The sequence below is a fragment of the Carettochelys insculpta genome, chromosome 4, assembly GCF_033958435.1.
Source record: "Carettochelys insculpta isolate YL-2023 chromosome 4, ASM3395843v1, whole genome shotgun sequence".
Lineage (NCBI taxonomy): Eukaryota > Metazoa > Chordata > Testudines > Carettochelyidae > Carettochelys > Carettochelys insculpta.
In genome coordinates this window covers 69669553-69683118 of record NC_134140.1, presented here as the reverse complement: position 1 = coordinate 69683118, position 13566 = coordinate 69669553, and the positions used below count along the sequence as shown (strand labels likewise).

Below are 13566 nucleotides of genomic sequence, written 5' to 3'. Positions count from 1 at the left end.
ACACTTTAGCACAGTCCTCCCACCCTTATGAAACCCATCTGTTTCTGTTCACTACACACCGGTAGTAGTTCCCTACTGCCGAAGACATTATTAAATAGCATGTATGTTGCCCAAACGGTATAAAGGATTTGTTCCACTACATTCCAGCCTGCATTTTTTAGATGAACGAGAAGGCCTGCAGCACCTTATAGACTAACAGATTTTTGGAGCATAAGCTTACGTGGACAAAGACCCGCTTCGTCCGATGCAGAAGCCGGAGGACTTCTCATTGTTTTTGCTGATACAGACTAACACGGCTAACCCTCTGATTTTTGAGACCTTTACTGAATTACTCTAAAGGCAGAGTGTGGTTAAATGTTGTTTAATAAATATCCATTCTGCTGTTCTCTGTGAAATACATGTATTGAAAAGAAAGGTGATTATGAAAATAAAAATTTCAGATTAGCACACAAGATGAAATCTAGTTGGTGCATGATGCCATTTATTGAACTTGCATTTTACGCTAAAGCCCTTAAATCCAAAAATGATGTTTTACCCCCCCCCCTTTTTTTTTCCTTTTTAATAGAAAGTGCTAGGAAGAAGCAGGAAGGTATTGTTGGCAGTTCCAGAGTCTGTTTTGCCCAGCATACTCCATCACTTCCAGCAGAAAGTCCTCGACCTTTGAAACTTAGAAGCATTCTTGATATGAGCCCTTTCACCGTGACAGATCACACGCCAATGGAGATAGTAGTGGATATTTTCCGCAAGCTGGGTCTGAGGCAGTGCCTTGTAACACACAATGGGTGAGTACAACAGCAGAAACAGTGTTAATTTGATCAGATGTAATACTGGTGACTAGTGTAACATATCCACAGCTTAAACTGAATTCCTGTATGATTTAGGCTTATCTCATTTAATGCCCCAGTTAAAGTCAGACCTCTATATTGTATAGCCTGAAGCTGAGCCGGAAGTTGAACTTTTCTGGTCAATTTCACTTGCTGGTGAGGGACTGGAAATGCCCTGTAAAAAGTTACACTTCTTTAAAACTGTTCCAACAGGAACAACTTTGAAGTAATAGATTCTCTCAGAATGGAATTGTTTGACAAATAACCACTAGGAACTAAAACCACATGCAAATACAAGGGAAAAGCTCATTTCCTCTCTTCCCCTTTTCTGACATTGTCCATTTCCAGCCTCTCAAAAATGGACTGTGGCGAGTGAACAAAAGCATGTGGGGGGGGGATCAAATGGTTTTATTTTACCTCTGGACAGCCTTATTTTTCTCTTTTGAAATAACAATTATAAAATGCAGGATAATGGGATTTTTTTATTCTCAATGGTTTCCTCATGAGGCAGGAGGTGAGAATACCTAACTTCCTGCATTGGGAACTTTGTAATGAGCTACAGCATCTTCCTCCCTCAATTGTGAAACCATAAGTAAAAGGTAAATCTCCATTGCCATCCATGCAAAGATATTTATATTTTGTTCCACGAGCTCTAGAAATCCAAGTCTATTGTGCTTTGTTTTAAAAACGCAAAAGTTATAGGATTTTTTCCCCAGATTTTAATACCAACAAGGAAGTATTATAATTATTTAGCTTGACTCCCTTGCATTACACAGGCCATGAAATATTTCCCAAGCCCAGGGCTTCCATGGGTTTTGAACTGATCCCTCTGTCACTGGAAGCAAGGGCAGTGCCCATAAGCCACCAAGGGTCTGGGGTCTGTCACCTTCACTGCAGTGCTTTCTCCTCTCCGTGCCCCCAGGACGTGTCTGCCCTGCAGTTAGGTGGGCCACTTGATTCAGACTAAGAAGTTATCTGACTGCAGTGTGTGCACTCATGCTCTGGATGCATCTCAAGCTCTGGGCCCCTCCCGTCTTGCAGAGTCCTAAAAGCTAAGCTCCATCCTGAGCCCCAGTTAGGGTTGCCCAGTGTCTGGTCATAAAGGGACCCTGGCAACTCCAGTCAGCACTGCCGACCAGGCCATTAAAAGTCCAGTCAGCAGCACAGCAGAGGCCCACAACTAAGGCGGGCACCCTGTCTTCCCTGACTCTGAGCAGCTCCCAGAAGTGCTACCCTGTCATGCAGCCCCTAGGTCCAGGGAGGTTCTGCACACTGTCTCCACCCCAAATGCTGTCTCTTCATCTCCCCTTGGCCATGAACTGGAACCAGAGGAACTTGCAGGGCTGGCACCTGTGGGTGCAAGACCAGTGCACATATAGAGCCTCTGGCTCTCATTGGCTTAGGGTTACAGGGACGTGGTGGGTCTGCTTCCTGGGGGGTGGGGGGGTGGTCTTTCAGGGCTCTCCATTCCAATCCCTTTTCCCAACCCAGAATTGCCTCCTGAACCCCAAACACCTCATCCCTGGTCCCATCCCAGAGCGCAGCCCCAATCAGATCACTCATGTCCCTTGAACTACAGCCCAGAGTTTACTCCTGCTCCCTGAATCCATCATTTCTGGCTCTGCCTGGAGACTTCATTCCCAGCCCAGAGCCCCCTCATGCACTCAAACTCCTCATTCCTTACTCCACCATAGGGTTTTAATTACAGCCATCAATAGTCCCTCTTTTTAAAATAGTCTTTCGGTGCCCCCACTTTTGCGCACACAGTTGATTGAGTTGCACTTACAAGAGACGGAATTAACTGAACACTTGGCTTTCGCAAGTATTCTGCGTGGAATATAACCAACTGCATCAATCTTTGACACAGTTCTCATGCTTTATTTTTAGCTTGCTTTAAGAGACACCCAAGAAATGGAGCATTCCTGAATAATTTTATGTTTAGCATGAATAAACTATTGCAGGATAAACTAGAGAAGTAAAATATTTGGGTGGCGGGTTGGTTTGTTTTGCTGTTGGCAAAGGGGCTGCTGCTATGAATTTATTTTTTAAATTGCATTATCAAGTAATGCTTGGAAGATGATTAAAATGTATTTGCTTTAAATTTGTTCATTAACACATGCATGTGCTGAAAGCATAGTGAGAACTTTCTGAAACTAAAATAGCTTTCTATAAACATTTCTACAGTGGAATAAGGCTGTGCTATAACAATAACCATTTTTGTTCTCCCACTCAGCTCAATATTTGCTGCTGGTCAAATTTTAAACCTAGTTAATGATAATTTAGGTAATGGTAGTAGTAAACTGCCTGGTAGACAAAAGGGCTAAAGTAATCTAAGAGTAACCTTATAAACCCCATTTTTGAAAGAACCTTTACTTGTTTTTTTAAAAAAAAAAAAAAAAAAAAGGGAATAAAGGTTCTTTTGAAAACTGGGTTTGTTTTTGAAAGAGCCGCATGTACGCTGCTTTTCTTCTTTTGAAAAAATATGTAAATCTGCACATCATTTGCATTTTCAGTTTCTCTCATTTGTATGCCTTTTTTCAACAGAGGAATGCTAGCGTAGACGTAGCTACAGAGAGCCTATTTCGAAACAGAGCCAATGGACAGGCTCTATTCCCTGCCTTAACAGCACCTATTTTGAAATGGGCGCTGTTCTGCTTATAATGAGTTTCACCCATTTCGAAATAAGCAAAATGCTATTTCAAAAGTATTTTGAAATAGCAGTTGCATTGTGTAGATGTGAGAATAGTTATTTCAAAATAATTTTGTGATGTAGGCCTGCCCTTAATTATGGCAAAAGAAAAACTAGTAACAGAGAATCTGTAAATCAAACATTTTATCAAAAGATAGTCCCCCATTTATTAAAACAATTTTGTGCAACAATATGCTACAGTTTGTACTAGGAAGTTATGTTAATTGATAGTTGTGATAATAAATTAAGGATTATTGTGAGAAGACTTTAAGCTATTGATTAACACTGATGTATTGATTCTATTGAGTCACTCCTCATTTAAAAACTGATGTGAGAGGAGTTAGGCCCACTATGATGTTGGTTATAGCTCAGAATGGTTTTGTTGTATAGGGTAGCTTCATATGCAGTTTCTTTGATTTTTCTAAAATCCAGAGTTTGATTTCAGTTTTTGTCTTCTAATGTGATGGGCTAAATTTTTAGTTCCCAATATTTATGCGAGCTTAGGAGTAACTGCAGAAAGAAGGAAGTTAAATTTCAGTGTCAGTGCCAATGTTTTACTCTTTATAACTGAGTTATATGGATGGATACTCAGGGAGGTGAATGTGATAACTATCGATTTGTGGAAAGGCACTGATTGTCAGATCACTCTTCATTTAACTACTTCATTATTAGCATTCTTGCAGTCCTTGAGGGTGGCTGTGTTTTTGTTTTTGTTTTTGTTTTGTTTTCATTTTACTCTATTTTAAACCTTTCTCATTATGATTGGAACTTTTTTCATTTGATTCACACAGTTATTAGCATAACATGATCTGTTTCAGGATTGTCTTGGGGATCATCACAAAGAAGAACATATTAGAGCATCTCGAGCAACTAAAGCAGCACGTCGAACCCTTGGTGATTAGATATATCAGATCTCCTAATTAGACATGTTAGAAGTCAGGAAGCATGAAACTTGTGAACAGTTCAGTGTACTCTTACAGTGACATCAGCTGAACAACAACAAATCTTCCTGTGCAACAAATATAATTTATATTCAGGAGAATACATTTTAAAATATTTGTAAAAACTAAGTTAATATAGGCATACTGCTAAAAATTGCTGTTAATCACAACATTAAAAGAAAGTTATAGAGCTCAAATATTGGAAACTTTGAAATTCTTGGAAGGATGGCAGATTATTGTATTATGCCAGATGGGAAAAGGCCTGGCTAGGGAACTCTTTCCTTTTCCTATTTTGTACATATTGAGATGCTTTTGTATTAAAACTAAAAGACTTCTTTGTCTGATCTTGGCGGCTTTAAATACTTGCTGATCATGCCAAAAGAAACCCAACTCACTTTGTTTTCTGCCAACCAAACCAGAACATAATTTGTACTTACTGCAGCATTAGACCTCCCTCTGCTACGCCCCATGCATCTGCATGCTTTTAAAAAGCAAGTGTTTATTGTTTGTATTTTCTGCTGCTATTATCTATAGTAATCAGTGTCCCTTCGTAAGATACCTAGTTATGCCCGAAGCCGCTGAATGCCTTGTTAATATTTTACTAGTGGCTTCATAACCTAGATCTAGCATTACATTATGATGTTGTGATCTAATGTTAGTTATAACCTAGAAATTACCTTCATTTGGACTCTAATTGCTCTGCAGTTTTTGCATCTCTACTAAACCTGCCCTCCAAATGTAGCTACTTATGTGCAAAACATGTTAATTGTGTTCATGTTTTATTTTATTATTTCACAAGTATTTCATGCCTCCTTTCAATAAGGAAAACAAAAAGTACTAACCGATTAACAAGATCAGCAGCTCATTCTTTCTGCTTTCTGCATCTTCTGTGATATTATCCTTTAGGGGAGCTTCATTCTTTCTGATACAACATCAATATATTTTTCACACCTATATTAAGACCTTTTCGTAAAAGCACAGCAATTAAAATTTAAAATGTACATAGTCATTTAGAATTGGCAGTTTATTGTTTAAGGTTTTTAACTTGAAAACACAATTATTTACTTTCCTTAAATTGTGCTTTCTAACTGCATGTGCTCTTATGAAGATACCAAACTAAACAAATATGTCTCTCAGGAATGATCCTCTAAATTTAATTTATTTAAAAAAAAAGTTTGATGTAGTGTTAAGGTTTTGGGCCACCAAGCACTTGATGGCTAAATTGGAGCATAATTTTGAGATGCTTTTGAGATGGGATCAATATCACTTTCTATTCATACCTCTTTGGTTCTTTGTCCTTTGTTACTTTTTTGTTGGCATACGTTAATCAAAATCTTATTTTGTAGAAACAAACTAATTAAATTAAATATGAATGGGCTTGGAATCTGCTTGATTTACTTGCATATCATGAAAAATGGGTTACAGCTTAGTGAACATCCTATTTGGTGCCTTCACGCTGCTCTCAACAAAATGATGGTTACTTGATATTTTTATTAATAAAATGTTTTCATTTAAACAAGAAAATCAGGCTATTTGCTCTATTCCTGTCAACAAAAAGGATTTGGCTACAGATGTGTTAGTTCTTTTCCTTTTCTCTTGTAAAATAATAGTCATTTTCTGTTTATTCTTTTCAGGCGCCTCCTTGGCATTATAACAAAAAAAGATATCCTCCGTCATATGGCCCAGACGGCAAACCAAGACCCCGCATCAATAATGTTCAACTGAAACCCATAGCTGAGGAGGGAGAGGAAACTGAAGAAGAGGTTCATTTGTTGAACAGTACAACCCTTTAGCCTGAGGGAGTCTTCTGTGGCTGGAGTTAAGAGCTGGATTTTTGCATGAGTGCCCTTGGCGTTCAAGAGTTGGGCTGGAGGAGCACAGACAGGAGCTCCTCATTGTAATACGAGGAGAGTGAACCTCTGCTGTCCTGCACTGGGTGTGTTCCATGATGACAGATACGCCACGATAGTGCTGTGTCAGAAGACAGAATTCTCCAACCCCTACTGTAGCATTGAAGAGATGTGGTGTTAGTCCCGGTTTCCAGAGGGATCACTTGAATTGAGCCATCTTTTGAGGACTGCCCTTTTTACCATTGAAAACTCTTACGTTAACTCATGAAATATATAGTTAGCACACATCACCGTTCTACATTCCAGAAGAGCTTTTATTTCTCTCTCTCCTGAGCCGTAACAAAGCCTCTTTAAAATTGGTGTGCCCTTCTGAAGTAGTAGTTTCTCATATTGAGATGTACAGTGACTTACCAAGGTTTGATCACAAGAAGGGAGTTTTTCTTGTGCCATTAAACATGTAGTTTGTACATCATGAAATGCCTGGGGCAGTATGGAGCTGCTTTAGCACAAGCAGATTGAACAGGTAATACTTTATATGAAGCATGCGTGAAATTTTGCAGCCTTAGGTGCTGTAATTTCAGAAAAATTAATATATGGAACTTGAGTTTTTAGGAAAATGCTTTTCCTGCAGAATATATCAATAATGTGACCTGGTCTTATGCAATTTTTGTATTATTGAAGACACTGATGTATACCAATATTGTGCAGTATGAGGAAAAAGTACTGCTACTCTGATAACTGAGAACAGGAACAATTCCATGTAAGTGTATCTGATGGTAATTGCATGCCGAAACACTGGACATATTTTTTACATGAAGTCAAAATCAATCATCTTTAGTTTTCCTTTTCCACAAAAAGATGTTCCACTGCTGACACCGAAGAAGGAAACGTAATTCATAACTTGCACTAAATGTATATTTTTCTTGAAACTTTACCATTCTTTATTTATATTTTTATGAATTAAGATTTATTAAATGCAAATCAGTAATATCTTACATAATTAATACTACCTTTCATTTGATTTTTATAACGTAATTCAAAATCCTCTACATATAATGGAGGGTTGGGAAGTTTACAAGTAGATGAAGGGTTTAAACAAGAAATGATTTATGATCCAACATGTGCATAATAGTATTTTCTAGTCTCACTTTCACTGCCATAACCTGAGGTGTCCATTTGTTTATTATGAAACAGAATAAAACTACAAACACTCTTTCTAAAAACTGCAGGGTTTTAGAAATAATTAATTGCTAGACCTGTTAATTTTTCTTTAAGAATCTAGAAATACACTGGTTGAAACTTAAGATAAAATGTAGCCTTTTAGAAAACAAAATACTTACTTGAAATATTGAATGGGTTTTAAATTCCAGCAGCAACACACGTATTAGCAGGCTGACAGATTCAGACCATTTTTTTTCTTTTCAGAAAACCTCTCTCATTTATTAGTTAAACATACTCAGCTAACAGGTTTAAAAAATAATCACACACAAAGAAAAGGCAAGTATCAGAGGGGTAGCCATGTTGGTCTGTATCTGCAAAAACAAGGAGAACTCCTGTAGCATCTGTTAGATTTATTGGAGCATCTACTTCCATGGGCACAGACCCACTTCATCTGATGCTTGACGTTAAATGCATCTGACAAAGTGGGTCTTTGCCCACGAAAGCTTAAGCTCTAATAAATCTGTTAGTCTATAAGATGCTACAGGAATCGAAAAGGCAACATCCAAGAAGATGTTGTCCCAAAAAAGGAAAATTATAAAGTAGGGATGGAGCAGTTAAAAAAAAATCTGATGGGCAAGTTATATTCATGTCTTTGTTAGTTGATTACATTTATAACTTGAAATTAGACACTAACCTCCTATTGCTAATATTCCCCTACAACTATGAAATAAACAGGTTAAAAAAGTTTGTCAATATTAGCTATTAGCACTTGTTGTGCTGATGGCTCTGATTCAGCAAACCTCCAAATGAGTGCTTCATTTAGCGTGACATCAGTCTTGGGGGGATTATGCAATTTTGCTACGCTACCAACTGCAGCTATTGATATTCTCCTGGGACTGGAGTAATCCCACTGAAGCCAAAAGGACTAGTAGCATGCTTAAAAGTAATAGATGTGTTCTCTAATACATGCTTCTCTAATTCAGAACAGTTTCTAAAACTGTGATGAATATTTAAATTGTTGTCTTGTCCCAGAAGAAAACAGAAAGCTTCTGCAGAGCCTGCTCTGCTCATCATAGGTCAGCCTCCTTTTTAAAGTTAGGTTTGGAACTAAAGGAGGAAACCAAGTTACTATTAAAATTGCCATTTTGCAACTAACTTTCATTTTTAACTGAAGTAGTACAGCAGTGTAATGGGCCAAATTATGCTGGATTGCAATGGTCTAACATTTACTTAAATCAGAATCAGCATGATAAATTTCTGGGGCTAGTCCTGATTTCAGTTGATCTCAGTGCATTTGGCTTGCCTGGAGCAGGGCAGTTCAGGCTGTTCCCTGTGATGCTACCTTTCATCATCCAGCTAAACTTGGTTTTTCTTACAGTGGAAGCATACAAACATTATTTAAAGAAATTCAAATCACTTTGGCCACATCTATGCTGCACTGCCCTTCTGGAAGGGGCATGCTAACAAGCAAAGGGGAACTGTGACATAAGGCATAGATTTAAATATCTAACCTCATTTGCATATTCCCCCCAAGAACTTGCTTCTGGAAGAGCCTATGCCAGAAGCAAAAGCTGCCATGTACACAGGGTTCCTTTGAAAGGAAACCTCCATTCCGGAAGAACATTTGAGGAATAATGGCTCTTTGGAGAGAGGAGGAGTGAGGGGGCGGTTCCTTCCGCAGGAAGCCCATCTACATAGCAGCTTTGGCTTCTGGAAAAGGCTCTTCTGGAAGCGAGATCTCATGGGAATATGCAAATGAGGTTATTTAAATCTGTGCCTCATTTGAATGTTCCCTTTGCTTATTAGCATGCCCCTTCTTGAAGGGCAAGGCAGTGTAGAACTGGCATTTGAAACCCCCTCCTACCCCAGCTGCTCTCTCTACCACAAGACACGCTAATGTGTACTGTGTAAATTCAGACCTTGTTTTACTTACAACTGAGGTCCCTGCTTTGTCGTCTTAACTGTAGATCCTAGTGCAGTATTTATAGTGTGCTGATCACTGTTCTTACCTGTTGTGCTTTACTCATTGATATTTTACACTTCACTAGTCACCCTACAGTAGAAACTTTGATCTGGACTGAGAGTGCCTGCGCCATTCAACAAAAAGGTTTGTTTTGTAACGTAAAATTTCTAGCGCCTTATTACTGTTACCAGTCTAAGCAGATGCGGTAGATGGGGTGAGGGTGTCAGCATCTTTTTGGTTTTGAACTGTTCAGTTTTACTGGTTCATGAAGAATGCATAGTTAATCTGTGATGTTGCCTAGAGCTGTATTTAATATTGATCTTAATGCTTTTATTTATAATAGTGTGGTACAGTTGTGTATCATTACAGTAAAAACTGATTACTGTGATGATTCAATCAAACATATTAAAAATGTCTGTATGACCATTTTTGTTTGACTTTTAATTCATGTGCTATTAAGTAGTATTCACCTCTTTCCCTGCTGAAATTTACATAGCAACAGTGGGCATCTATCTCTACATTAAAAAATTAGCAAGCAATTTTTACCTATAAACAAGCATCAACTAATTTGTAAACAAAAAGTCACAAAAAATAAGATAAGCTGTTCACGGGAGCTTGTTGCTAGCATGAGTCAGCTAGCAAGCAATTCAGTACTAATAGACTTGCTTTGAAAATTTCCATTTTTAAAAAGCTTTGCTTTAACTGGTAGAACATTTTGGTTCTTAATTTTGCTTTACTGTGCAAGCACCTGATTTTAACTGATAGCTTAAAACCATATTGCCTTTAACTAACTGCAGCTTCAATCATTTGATTTTAAACCACTTTACAGTACAGTAGACCCCATGAGTTACGTGAGGGTTGTGTTCCTATGCACCTCATGTAACTCAAATGTTGCATGTCAAGGAGAGCTGGGAACCAGGCTGTAGACTGGCTCCCCTGGGCTTACAGGAGCCGGTAAACTAGTGCTGGGGAACCAGGAGGCACAGCTGTCTTTCCAGCCAGCTGTCCCACCCCCCCCCCGGGGGAGCCAGGTAGACAGACAGCTGGGGGAAGCTGCACAACCGCAGCTCTGTCCCCCAGCCTTCCGCAGTAGAGCAGCTTTTCCCTGGCTTCCCCAAGCTGCACTCCCACCAGCCCCAGGAACTCTAGGATTTCAACTTGCTTAAAACACGGGGGTTTACTGTAATTGTGTGGTAGAAAATGGGATAATCTACTATTCATCCCTGCTAACCAACTCCTACTTTCCCATTTTAATGTGTCAGTTCAACTTCATTGATTTTCTGATTGCTCTTGAGAACAAAGCTTTTGTTGATATACTTTATCGTACAGTAAGCATAGGGCCCTTAATGAATTTTATTATAAAGAAATCAGGAAAATCTATTTAAGGCCCTCTTAGACATGCTTAACTTTAGTGGGATTAAACAATGTGTAAAGTTAAACATTTGAGTGAGCCTGAACTTTGCCTTTCTGGAAAGCCAGCCAAAGTCTCCCTGTCTTAATTTGTGTGTACGAGCACACAGTTCTGAGCCCATGAACACCTTTTTGTTTGTGTGTGTGTGTGTGTGCGCACGCGCGCATGCATATTTAAAATGTGTTGGTTTTTTTTAACATGAGACCAGGGAAAAACTGAAGTTCCATGTTCATTTTTAGATATTTCCATATCAAATTAATTCGCTTAAGAAAAAGGCAGTTTCCAGTTCCTACTGCAGGCACCTCGGATTTCAGATTGCAAGATGAAATATGGGAGGGCACTTGCATATAAAGCATCTAAATAAAAAAGTTACTTATGACTGATCTGTGAGTTACATACACATTTTGCCCACTCCCTCCTGGCTACAGTGGCTTGACGTAGGTAAAATTACAAACTTTAGTCAAATCATTGTATGACACCGTATGCAGAGCAGGTTTGTTGAGTAAGAAGGTAATATTTAGATCTTCCTTGTTACTACACACATCAAGTGAAAGCAAATTAGCTGCAGGATTCTATACTTGTGGCCAGTTGTGCATAAGCACTTCTGTATCATGTAATGTCCCCTCAGTTATTTTTAGTGCTAGTCCAGCCTGTGTACAAGAAGTTTGAAATAAGTTTACTGCTAAACTTGTAGAAGAAAAGTACACTATACCTTTAAGAAGAAAAACTGAAAGCAATTGACATTTGATCAGTGGTTCCTGTGTGCATGGCCTTTTCAAAGGAGAGAAATTCAGTAGGACACATGCACTTCAGGTGAAGGACTATACCTTAAATAAAAAACTGTCAGACTGCAGCCAATAAGCTGTGTGAAATAAGCAAACCAAGACTTCTTCCCCAGCATTTGTCAGTAACACAACAAGGAGGCATATTTATAGCCTTCCATCACCTTGTGATGCAACAGGGTTTAGAAGAGAGATGTAGGAATAATACTTGAGATTTTAAAATTGGGAAAAATATGTAGACTGGATTCAAAGGTACCCTCATTGTAGTAGTTTGACATACAACTGCTTGCGTCAAAAGTTTTGGGTGGGGAAAAAAGGCAACTAGCTGGTAAGTTAGAAAATGTGGAGAATTACAGGTTTTGGGAAGGTGGGGCTGTTAAAGTTCCATAGAGACTTCAGCATTGATGCAAGCAGGGTGGTTGAAATAAGTTTACTACTAAACTTGTAAATTATTAATTCAAAAAAAGTCTGCATTAGGTTTTTAAAGAGTTCAGCTCACCTACAATAATTGAGCTATATAAACATGACTTTAAGAGGAGGTGCTAGTTGTCAAATTACTGGGGCTATGCCTACACTAGAGCCATCTTTGTCAATGGAAGTTTCTGATGGAAGATAAGTTTTGTCAGAAGTTGACAGCGTGTGGCATGCTGCCACTTGGCAAAATGGCCAACCGGGAGCATGGCAGCCAGGGCTGCCGCCATCTGTCAGAGGCGCCCCCTGGCCTGTCCAGACCAGCCTTCTGTTGACAGAGGCATTCTCACTTGTGAGGGAGAACCCCATTGACAGAAATGCTATTTTCTGTCGATTCACTGTCAACAGAATGCCTTGGAAATGGGGATGCTCTGTGGCTTTTTGTCACCAAAACTCTAGAGTAGACAATAGCCTGGGAGAAGAACTGCTTTGTAGCTGAACTGCAGTAGCCGCACTGCCTGTGCTGTTAGGTGAACAGACACAAGAAGAAGAAGAAAAGGCTGGACCTTGACTTAACTTTTATAAATATCGTAAAGGAAAAATATCATTAATTCTAAATTATCACCAACAATTTGACTGGGTGGTTCAACTGTGGATTCTATTCCTGAATAAACATCTGATAATGCTATTTTGGTTTGCTTCTTTTCCAGTCTTGTACAAACTTCAGCTGCTCAAGTGAGTTTAAAAGGGGAAGTTAGTGAGTTCTGCCCCTAATCCAGAACTGGGGCCAGGCTTACAGAAGGTAATCCCTCCCCCAGCCTGTAGCAAATTTGTCAGAGGGCCTCTCTCAAAGGAGAGCTAACCTACACTTCTCTTCAATGAGGCAGGGTATTAAGACTTATCAGAGGGGTAACAAGGGCTGTTTGTGAAAGTAGCAGTAAGAGCAAGCATGCAGTGATGTGGCAGATATCCACTAACTCTGCTGAGTTGTTTCCTAAAACTACACCAGTCGAAGGGGCAGAATCAAAGCAGATGAAACCAGGGCTTACTCACAGCCTTGGAATGAGAAGGCATGAGCAAGTATAAGGAGGAAAGGGTGTGGATCTTTGAAGAAGAGTACCTTTGTTTTCTGGATTATAGCACACCAATAACTACTGCAACTGCCATTTTTACTGGAATCTTGCACTGACTGAAGAATAAGTTTCCCTAGATATACACAGCAGTTCCTTTGTGGATGCTTCTCATGCTACCTATGCATGGACAAACCTAGTTCCCCTCCAGAGGAGGGCAATAAATGACTATCCCGTGTAGCAGAAAAAAAATGGTACAAGATGTAGACAGTTTAGACAATCACAAAACATCCAATGTTTTGAAAGGGTTAAAAAACTCCATGCTATTATAAGATATGCATCATACCACCACCTAATGGTGAAGTCCAGTTGGACAATTACTTTTTTGCTTTTCCTAGCATGGCTCAGACTTGAGTGAAATTTAGAAGGTGGTGTTCCAGCCCTGGCAGAACCAGAAATGCTGT

General features: G+C 39.1%; 1 protein-coding gene across 4 annotated transcripts in view; it reads left to right on the top strand.

The window, feature by feature from the left end:
* The window catches only part of CLCN3 (chloride voltage-gated channel 3), a 117042-nt gene extending 110794 nt beyond the window's left edge, over positions 1–6248 (top strand). For 2 of the 4 annotated variants that reach the window (XM_074993034.1, XM_074993035.1), the window contains 3 exons: positions 566–782; positions 4332–4407; positions 6089–6248. In XM_074993034.1, the coding sequence (XP_074849135.1) occupies positions 566–782; positions 4332–4407; positions 6089–6247 (452 nt within the window). In that variant the 3' untranslated portion in view covers position 6248. The remainder of the gene's footprint in view (positions 1–565; positions 783–4331; positions 4408–6088) is intronic. The other 2 variants (XM_074993036.1, XM_074993037.1) reach the window with 1 other exon arrangement.
* The last annotated feature ends 7318 nt before the right edge of the window (positions 6249–13566 follow it).